The sequence below is a fragment of the Parasteatoda tepidariorum genome, chromosome 7 (genome assembly GCF_982258835.1).
Source record: "Parasteatoda tepidariorum strain Cologne lab strain chromosome 7, Ptep-v5.0, whole genome shotgun sequence".
NCBI lineage: Eukaryota > Metazoa > Arthropoda > Arachnida > Araneae > Theridiidae > Parasteatoda > Parasteatoda tepidariorum.
Window position 1 is genome coordinate 17519165 of NC_141761.1, and position 11966 is coordinate 17531130.

Below are 11966 nucleotides of genomic sequence, written 5' to 3' on the forward strand. Positions count from 1 at the left end.
GATCCAACTGGTCACCCACCCGCACACTGACCGCAGCAAATGATGCTTGACTTCGGTGTTCAACTGGGAATCGTGTCTGAACGATCGGTCCACTGCGGAACGCAATTTAAATTAAAATCGATGTTCAAAATGGAAAGAAATGTGCGCCTTTCATCATTTAGTTTGTATATGTATTCGTTTATAAAGACGAGCTCACTATAACGACAATTAAGTCTGCTATTGTGCATTGTCGTTGTAACAGACTCTTACTGCACATATTGCAGATGTATTACACAAGGAGCAGTAGCTCTCCGCTCATACCCAGAATGTAGGTAATCTTATTTGAACCTAATCTCAGTTCATACTTAAAACGTAGGTAATCTTATTTGAACCTATTCTCAGTTCATACCTAGAATGTAGGTAATCTTATTTGAACCTACTCTCAGTTCATACCTAGAATGTAGGTAATCTTATTTGAACCTACTCTCAATTCACACCTAGAATGTAGGTAATCTCATTTGAACCTACTCTCAGTTCATACCTAGAATGTAGGCAATCTTATTTGAACCTAATCTCAGTTAAAGAAATGGTTATTTCACATACTACGAGAGCATTTATTGCTACATGAATGGTTTATAGTAATACCAGAAACTCCCAATTTTGCAATTTAGACATTATTCATTTTTAAGAACAGAAGCAAAGAAATGAAAATTAAAAATTTTCATTCATGTTTTTAATGAATTGGAAATTTTACTAAAAGTGATTAAATTTATAAAGCATAATAGAAAAGCATAAAAGGCATTAGTGGATAATAAGGCAAATGCTTTAGGGAAAAAAAGAAAAAAATTAGTAATGGAAAAAAAAAATGTCGCCTCTTTATTATAAGTCATAAAACAAGTTCCTTGTTTACAAATTAATTAAAATAAATGTTGTGATAACACATTTAAATTGCATTTCCCTTATTAAAATAAAAGTTGTGATAACACATTTGTCACAACATTTATTTTGTATGGAACCAAAATAAAAATATGAAAAAAAAATACTTTTTTTAAAAAAATAAAAGCTTGTAACATAGCTTTTTTTTATATATTAAATTTAATTTACGTGAATTTGAGCTATTCTATAGCACTTATTTCAAAATACTAGAATTGATCATTTTTGTTTCTTTCATTTCTTCCGGTTTTTTTTTCTTCCATTTACTTCTAATAGGTGAGAAGTGCCAATCTTGGTATTAAGGTACAACATTCCATCCTGAATACTAAGTTCCAAAAATCACCGCTTTTCCGATAAATCATTATTAATAATCATCAAAACTAGTTTATTTTCCATATTGAAAGAAGAGACTTTTATTGGTTAGACTCATTTAAATGATTCTATCGAATAGATTTGAAATTTCAAAGCCAATTGTGCTCACCTCCAAAGTTGGTTATAGATCTTTTTATTCTTTGGGATTAATATTTCATGCTCTATTTTATAACCAGAGTTGAAAAGCGGGACCATTTTTGAGTTTGTGACTATCAATGTTCAGCCTTTTGACTTTGATCCCACCCCAGAAGACAAGAGAATTCCTTAATCAAGCTTTAAGAGCAAGCTAGTCTCCGTAGAGGGCTTTTTAATGAAACTGATCCGTATTTGCGTAAGAGGGAGTTACGAAATTCTTCCACTAGTAGCTCGACAGCAATTTAACCAATGGGATTCATCTTTCACTGGGAATTATTTCACATTGACCATCACTGGAATTCGATCCTGTGGTCACCTCATGGGACGGGACTGTCATTGTAGGTTATTTAGGGCGAAGATTCGAGTACAACAGTCCCTGGCCAAATCATTCGACGCACAGTAAGATTCTATGTAAAATCTTAACTATCTATACAGCTGAAAAGTGAATCATTGAAAAAGTGAATCTCAGTCGTGCTGTTACGCTTTAGGATTTCATACTATAGCACATTTCTAATAGGTTTAACGAATTACATGTCATTTATTTGAATTCAAATTTATTTTAATGACTTGGTATTCACTAAAAAGATGTAATTTTTTTTTAAAAAAATGTTGTTATATAGATTTGAATCATTGTTTTGAATTCTTAGAATTTTGTGCGTTTGCAATATTCCTGAGTTAGTAGCGAGAGAAGCGAGCTTGGTTTGCGAAGCAAGCCATATAAGATTGCGTAGCAATTTTCGGGAGTTGGAGAGCGTTAGCGAGCAGGGGGCGCAGCCCTCTAGTTACATTATATTCTCAGTAGTTGAAACAATGGGATTCCTCTTTCACTGGGAATATTTTACATTGACCATCACTGGAATTTTATCCAGGATCACCTCATGGGTCGGGACTGCCATTGTAGGTTATTTAGGGCGAAGATTCAAATACAGCGCGTCAAGGGCGATCATTAGGAAACGCCATAAATACAGAAAATTACTCTGAGAACAATAGATTGACCATGCTTACCTGAGTTCTTCCACTTCATCAGCATGAGCCAAGCATTCTGTTTCATATTTCGTTCTGTATGTGGCGCACTCTCCGTTTGCTTTCACCAGTTGCCTTTCGATGTCGATCCTCAGCTCAGACTCTTCATCCAAATGTACTTTGTAGGACTCTACATCCATCTCTAAGGTGTGGACTGTTTGTTCCAACATGGAGCGTCTCTATACAAAAACATAATTTGAACTATACTATAAAGATATCCTAGTACGCATGTTACTGTGAATGACAGAAATGGGCAGTTGTTGACTTCCCCCGGCGAATGTTGACAATCACGTAGTCGCTTTGGAAAATGTCCGAAATATATATACTAGGTCTAATTTAGTGCCACTGCCCGGTATGCCCTACATAAATGTTTTTTAAGGTCAAGTGCCAAATCCCATTATGCATTTAATCGGTACTCCAAACACTGATGTTTCTCCTAATCTATCCTCAGTAGATATTAAAATATCGAATAAATATAATATAATATCAAATTGGATGTAACCAATATTTCGGACATTCACCAAAACAACTATGTGATGGTTGACATTCACTGGTGAAAGTCGACATTGTCTTGATTTAGGTCATTCACTGTAACATATATATATATATATATATATATATATATATATATATATATATATATATATATATATATATATATATATATATACACACACTGAGTGGCAAAATTATTATGACAACCCCGTCAGTCGCCTGCTTCCATTCCCTATACGGCGCAATGTGCGTCGAACAGTACGTTCAGAGACGTTCACAGTTGCTCCTTGATTAAGATCACTTGCAATTTGTCGCACTGTTGCTCTCCTGTTGTGCTGCACAACCCTGGTCAGCCTTCTCTCTGATCGAGCATTCAGTACCCTGTGACGACCACAAGTCTGACGTTGAGATCCGGTTTTTTGCTTGATTGTCCATTCTTTGTACACATTAACAACTGCTGCTCTAGAACACTTCACAAGTGCAGCCGTTTTGCTGATGCTCGTTCCGACACATCTCGCAACCACAATCATTCCACGTTGAAATTCAGTTAAATCATTTTTCTTTCCCATATCTGAGCAAGCAACACAGAATAACTGATGACTCACTTGTCCAGCATTCCCGTGTTATGGTTATGTTGCCTTCTAGCGGCAACACTGTGACGCAATAACTCATTTGCATAAAACTCTGAGGTGGTCATAATAATTTGGCCACTCAGTGTATATATATATATATATATATATATATATATATATATATATATATATATATATATATATATATATATATATATATATACATATATATATATATATATATATAATATATATATATATATATATATATATATATATAACTAACTCAGTGGCGCGACAGCCCATTAAGAGGGCCAAGGCCGACTGTGCCCATCTCAGTTTATATATATATATATATATATATATATATATATATATATATATATATATATATATATATATATATATATATATATATATATATATATATATAACTAACTCAGTGGCGCGACAGCCCATTAAGAGGGCCAAGGCCGACTGTGCCCATCTCAGTTTATATATATATATATATATATATATATATATATATATATATATATATATATATATATATATATATATATATATATATATATATATAACTAACTCAGTGGCGCGACAGCCCATTAAGAGGGCCAAGGCCGACTGTGCCCATCTCAGTTTATATATATATATATATATATATATATATATATATATATATATATATATATATATATATATATATATATATATATATATATATATATATATATATATATATATATATATATATATATATATATATATATATATATATATATATATATATATATATATATATATATATATATATATATATCTTTTTGAAAAATATGCAAATTAGGTATCACAAAAAAATTTTTTCAGTGGGACAGAAAGAAAAACGCTATCTAAGTGAAGAAGGTACATTGGGAAACATCAAAACCAGTTTTAGTGCCTGATAAAACGGGTTTCCAGTACAGCGCAAAATTATCAGTCTGCCATAGAGGGACTTAATATAAATATTGGAGCTGAAAAATTTTTTGCCAACCACCACCTGATCACCACTTTTATGCGTCAAAAATGCACTACTATTCCTTTTTGTTACTAAAATTTAATAGTTTAGTTATTATTAATATTTAATAATATTCTGAAAATTAGTTTATTTCAAGCTTCTTTCAACATACATTTCGGAAGTGTAGCTATAGTAATGTTTACGATATTGTTGGAAATGGTCAAAAAGAAATACCTTAATATTATCAACATTAAAATGTTCCGATTTTAAAAAAGAAGGCATTGTTGAAAATGCTACCACTGGTCGACAGTAATTTTTTTTTACATTTTACCCCATAATTATTAGTGAAGGCCATTCAAAACTTCTCCGTTTCTTACGGCAATAAAACAATTTTTGATGCGTTTCCTCCCTCTATTCTCTGTTTTGATTTGTTAGATTTAGGAAGTGTTTTTGTTTCTTATTCGCGTAAGAATTCTTAAGCCCTAAATTTCGATAACGATTTTAAATATTGCTTATTAAGAGTGGTCACAACGCATCAACTTGTAGAGTGTGCAATGAAACAAACCGACCACCGTTAATAACTTTTGGCCTAATGATCGGATCTTCACGTTCTAGGACTCGATGGTTCGTGGGGGGTGACTTCAAATATGCTATTCAAGAAGCGCAGACGATAATGCAAAGCTACGAAATCAGACACAAAAACGTACTTTCTCTGAATGAAAAAGCAAACCTCTTTTTAGACGGATTCTGATTTCTGACCCCCTAAATATAGATGGTAGCTGAAATCTGGAAACATGTTCACAATCCATAGTTTGGACTCCTTAATGTTAATTCGATTTTTTTGCGAATTTCGCTCTATCTCGAGAACTTTTTGAGAAAATTAAAAAGAATTTTCGCAGAATTATGTAATTCGTTTGTCCAACAATAATTAAATGCGAAAAAAAGAGTAAATACTCACTATTTTTTTTTAATTTTAATTAGTAACAATCAAGAAGTTTTGAATTGTCAGGTATAAAATGCTTGCATCATTTTAAAGTACGTATTTTAAAATGGCAAAATACAAAATTCAACCGAAATGGGCTGAATAGTTTCTGAGAAATCGAATTTAACCCTTTTGAAGGCCGTGGTAAGTATACTTACAGCCACGTTTTACCACTTTTAATTTAGGTTTCCATTTTTCAATAACTTCAGCTTTCTTGAAGTGAGTTTGAATAAAATTGGTAACCATTTGTCACTTTTAAAAAACGTATAAAAGTTATAAAATGCATAATTCCTTTTGAAGTTTGTACCATTTAAAGAATTTATTTTATAAATAAAGAAAAATAAAAGTTAGTAAGTTCCTAATAGGTCATGTTAAATATATTCACCACCAAAAAAATTTCATTTTTATAAACTAAATTAGTTCTTTTTTGTAATTGATATCAATTACTGTTCTTAAAACAATTTCAATTAGAAATAAAGGGCCCGTTAAAGGGTTAAAAATATACAACTTTCTTAAAATTCTCTTTCTCACAAACTCTTCAAACGAATTTGATTATTTTCTGTATTTTACCTTGAATAATTTCAAACTTTAATCTGATGCAAAAAAAGAATTTACCTTACAATTAATTTTTTTTTTAATTATTACTAAATAAAATTATAAAAAAATAAGAAATATTTACGAAATTTTGTTGTTTTTTTCATAGAATTTTTCTTTGGACAAACGAGTCTTATAAGTGCGTTCAAAATTGTTTCAATTCGCTTAAAAGTTCTCTAGATGTGGCGAAATACGGAAAAAATCAAATTAACATTAAGGGTTCCAAACTTTGGACCTGTCTCTTGACCAAACTATTGAGACCCTATTTCCCGAATTGGGGCTACCCCTATATTTTGAGGGACGGAAATCCAAATCCATCGGAAAAAGAAGTTCGTTTATTCCAAAAAAGGACGTTTTTAGTGTCTGGTTGCGTAACTTAAAATATCGTTTGCACTAATTGATTGGCATATTTGAGGTCGAACCATTAAAACTGAGTAATAGAACGTGAACATTCGATCGTTATATCTAAAGATATTCAGTGTGATCTGTTCTTTTATTTTGCGCACTGTACAATAGGATAGGTCCCAACTTACTAATTTAAAAATCGAAAACTTTACTTTTAAAATACTAATTTTCAAATGTATAAATTTTTATCACGGATTTGTAAAGATATGCTCGTAAAGGCGAGGCGACATTTTTTTGATTCAAATATGGATAGCTGTGGGAAAATACTTAAAATAGGCGGAATAGTACAAAACGGGAATTCTTGGTGGAACTCCAATTTTAACTAGAAGTTAACATAACGTTTTTCTGCATAAAGGATCTCGCTTAGTTATTTTAATAACAAGTATATACCAATAATAAAAAATGGATGCTTTTTCAAAATTATTTGTATTTCAATATCAGTTTTTCATTTTACGTTTTGAAAATATCTTTACTGTTTTTTCTCAATAATTTCTTATTTACTTCAATCTACCATTCAATTGTCTTTAGTAAGCACTACAATTTTTGAACATTAAAAATTATGCATTTTTTAAGGGCATGAAGAATTTCGGAAAGAGAGGGTACAGTACCAAAAAGTTGAAAACCTTACTTTAAAGACTTTATATTATCTTTTAAATTACAATTTTGTGTTCGCTGATGAGTTTGCTAAAAGTTTCAATATTTAGTTTCAAAATTTAGATCAATCAGGGTTTTTGGAACTTTCCAGTTTTAATCCAAAGTCACGTGAATTTCCTAATAATGAGTTCAAAATAGTAAAGACTAGCAAAAAATGATGTTTTTTTTTTAGTATCATAATATACTAAATAAAAAATTTCTATAAAGAAGTTATTTCAAAAGTAGTATAAAATTTTGAAAATCACTATTAAAAAATGCCTTTTGTTAAATGATATTTATTTAATTTATTATACATATATATTAAATAAACATCCATTTATAAGAAATTAATAATAATAAGATAATAATAAGATTGATGATAAATTTAACAAAAAAAATGTCAAAAAATTTGTTCGATAGCTGAAAATATCAACCAAATATATAAATGAAAAGGTAAAACAGAAGCATTTTTACCGTGTCCGCATAAGAAACAAGACAATAGTTTTTATCAAGTTTCAAAATTAGTTACATAGTTCATCAGCAGAGGGCGTAGCAAACGAAACGATCTTAAACACTATTTTAAAGCAACCAGCATTTGCAACAACAACGCGATGCAGTCTAAGGGCAAAATTAACGTACGTCCTCTTTAATATTTTCAGTTAAAATGATCTGATATGCAATCGAAAATATTATTTTACGGATATAGATCAGGGAATATTGCTGAAACGTTAATCTTAAGTTCTATTGCAAGCCTATCAACAAATCAGTGATATATGTTTTGCAATAAATATTTGAATTTCAATCATTTTTAGTTCAATTTTTAACACCAGCCGCGCCGAGCCATGGTGGCTCAGAGAATATAGCTTTCGCCTTCCAAAGAGGTGAACCGGGTTCGAATCCCAGCGATGGCTGGTCAATTAGAATTCCGCCCCCGGCTTTGTACCGACCCAAGAGCTGACGTAAAATATCTTCAGTGGTTGACGGATCATGGGTTAGAGTCCCCTTGTCGTCAGGCTAAGCTTGGGAGGTTTTCCTCTCCATGTAAAGCAAATGAGGATTAGTTCGACCAAAAGCCCCCCACGAAGGCAAATGTTTTCCAATACTTGGTCCAGGAGTTTCCTTGTCTTCTGGATTGGGTGCAAAATAACAAGGCTACGCTGTTGAACATTAAAAATTGGGATGGATGTTCAACGATGGCTATAAAATAAAATTAAAAAAATACGCCCGTTCACTTTCAAAATAAAATATAAAAAATTCTTTCAGTTGAAATGGTCTTATATGCAATCGAAAATATTATTTTATCATTTTACAGTCAACAGTGCCATCTTTTGACGAAATTTGTAACTGATTTTGAAATTTGGGTGAGAAAATGGGTAGCACATTCTTCTGGTCTGGTTTCCTAAGCAGCACAGCTAACTATATTTTCCTCCAATTTTTTTAAAATTATATTTTTGTATACTATTTTGTAATTATATTATATATAGACTATTTACATTTAGTTATCATAGACTATTTTGGAGACATTTAGTAGAAGCAAACATCACAAAGTGAATTACCCTTTCTTCGTCTTCGTGTTTCCTTCGCAGATCTTCCAGTTGAGATGCCAATTGAGACTTGATGTGATTCACATTGTCGAGTGACATTTTATATTCCTGCACCTCCTTCATCAAATCTGAGTTCTCTGAGCTCAGTCTCGACCTCTGAGCTGTGATTTCTGTAACGGATCGGCTCAACTCCTCGATACGGATGTTCATCTCGTGGATGGTCACCTCATACTTCTCAACTGTCTTCTGAGCTATAAGCTGAAACAATAAAGAACATTATTGGGCAAAGAGTATAGAAATGTTTTCATTGGATACTTCGAATACGTCACATGGGAGGACAGCCATTTAGATACGACTTTACCCCCCCCCTCGACCGTTCCCCACTGGTAATAATGTATTATATATATATATATATATATATATATATATGTATATATATATATATATATATATATATATATATATATATATATATATATATATATATATATATATATATATATATATATATATATATATATATATATATATATATATATATACAGTACCCTGCCAAATTATTAGGGACACTTAAAATTTCTAAAAAATTTTATTTTTCAAAGTGTCATAACTTTTTCAAAAATGAATCAATTTTCATAAAAATTTAGGATATCATGTTCAGGTCTTCTACTTTCACCTACATTTTACCTCACGAAATTTGAGATAAATTAAATTACTAATTTAATTCATCTCAATTTTCTGCAAAAATTTGCACATTTAAACAATGCAATTTTTTTTTGAAAAAAAAATGACAAGTTGCTACTTTGTGACGAAATTTTTTGCATAAAAATTATTGCTTACACATTAAAGTACAAGTCGTTAACTTTAGAACGCGCTAAAGTAAATGACTTTACGAGTTTTTTTGACTGAGATATGAGATTTGAAGATTTTTTGTCATTTATAGTGAAAAGTGAGTTCTGGCAGTATTGGTGAAAATGAGATTTTAATTGGATTGAATGAAATCGATATCAAATTTTATATTAAATTTGAATTGTTTATTCAAATTATGTAATAAATTGCATATATATTAGAATGTTTATATTTATACTCGAAAGTATAAATAATTGGTTTTACTTATAAACATCTACATTTTCACTATTTTATGCTGTGAATTCGAAAATTATTTAGTATTTAGTATTATTTTTTTGCAACTTTCTTACTCGGATTAATTAATTTTTTTATTTAAAACATTATTACAAAAAAGAGCATTATTTGTAAATTTGCAATAACAATTTTAAAAACGACTCAAGAATGTTTATAACATTACATTAACATTACATGTTTATAACGTAACATTACAATAACGTTAAAATGTTTATACACAACATTACAATGTTTATTACATACATTACATCAAGAATGTTTGTACATTAATGAGTAAACAATAATTTTCTATGCAAAAAAGTTTTGCCACAAAGTAGCAACTTGTCAGACTTGAAATTTTTTTTCTCAAAAAAAATTTCTTTGTTTGAATGTGCTAATTTTTGCAAAAAATTGAGATAAATTAAATTAGATTGATTAAATTAGAAGATAAATTGATTCATTTTCGAAAAAGTTATGACACTTTGAAAAATGACAATTTTTTAGAAATTTTAAGTGATATATATATAAGAATACATGAATCTTTAGATAGAAGTAATTCAAAATATTTAGTTTTGCTTTCCTTAAGACACTCGTACGCATAGTTATACACTCGAATTATGTTAATCCATTTAATGATAGATTTTTTCTTATCTTTTCGCACTTGTATCTATAGTCGAATTATGCTAACTCATTAAAGAATATATTTTTTCCTTATCTTTACGCACTTGTATATACAGTTCCTCGCCAAATGATTCAACACACTATAAGATTATATTTTAATTATCACGTGATACTACACAGCTTCATTGTTGGAACCGGTTTGTACTTGTTTACGTTACTGTATGAATGAGTTAAATGAGACGATATATTATATAAATTCGATGATTGAATAAATTGAACAATATATTCTATAAATATAGAATATTTATTATGCGGATATTATATTAGCATAATATAGTAGTTAGACCCAATTATCGGATACATTGTAGTTTTTTAATAATTATATGTTTCGCACGAGTTTATAGGCAATACCTTTTATATTTAAACACACATGTAATGGATCTTCATTCGGGAGATTTTTTATAATCCTCCTACTTATTTTTGATTTATTGCATGACAATGATACACGAACATAAACAAGTGCAAACCGGTTTCAGCCACGTAAAAATAATTAATCTGTATAGTGTCACCTGATAATTAAGATTTTACATAGAACCTTATAGTGCGTCTAATAATTTGGCCATCAGGACTGTATAGTTGAATTATACTACAGTCTAACCCCGCTATAGTGAACCTTCAAGGGACTTGAAATTTCAGTTCACTATAACCGGGAGTTCACTATATCCGTTACGCAGGCAATTCCACTAATGGTTCCCAAACTCCTCCCTTTTATTACATTATATTCATATAAATGACTGAAAAATATTATGTAGTAGCAAAAAATGTGTTATTTTTCATCACTCTTCGTCTTGCGTACAAATAAAAATTAGTAATCTTTAGCTGATGGGCAATCCTCAACATCAGATATGGAAACACTTCCCGACTCTCAGATAATTTTTCCTGAATTTCTGTTATTCCGCTTTTTAAACATGTCTAACCTGCCATTCGAGCACATAAAAGTAGTTCCTATAGATGGTTTTAAAAATCGGTATATGTATTTATTTTGAAGTAAAAATTTCAAAATTATTACAAAGAAAATGGGGGGAAATCAGTCGAAGACAGAAAAAAGTTCATTATATCCAACTTCCTCACTTTTTTGGTTCACTATATCCACTAAAAATAACAATATACGTGTATAGCAAGGCACGGACCGAGCGTTTCGTTCACTATATCCGGGAGTTCACTATAAGCCGTGTTCACTATAGCGGGGTTTGACTGTAGCTCATTTAATAATAGATTCTTTTTCTTTATCTTTACTTACTCGCATACATAGTCGAAATATGCTAACGTTAATAATATATATAAATAATAAAACCTTTAATAATATATTTTTTCCCTTATCTTTACATATTTGTAGACTGGCTCGAATTGTGCGAGCGTATTTAATAATAAATGTTCCGTTTATTTTTAACACTTGTACAGCCCGCCAAAAAAAAAAAAAAAAAAAAAAAACGAATAATTCTGAATAATTTTCGTTCTAAAGATAATGTTGGGGCACTGCGCAATCAGGAGGTTTATATATA

The 11966-nt window shown here is 30.4% G+C and overlaps 1 protein-coding gene across 1 annotated transcript in view; it reads right to left on the reverse strand.

The window, feature by feature from the left end:
• The window catches only part of LOC147806929 (paramyosin-like), a gene marked incomplete at its 5' end in the record, with an annotated part of 49353 nt that extends 40434 nt beyond the window's left edge, over positions 1-8919 (reverse strand). Inside the window, 2 exon segments of the mRNA XM_087167415.1 lie at positions 2425-2621; positions 8674-8919. Of these exon segments, the coding sequence (XP_087023541.1) occupies positions 2425-2621; positions 8674-8919 (443 nt within the window).
• Positions 8920-11966: the final 3047 nt, after the last annotated feature.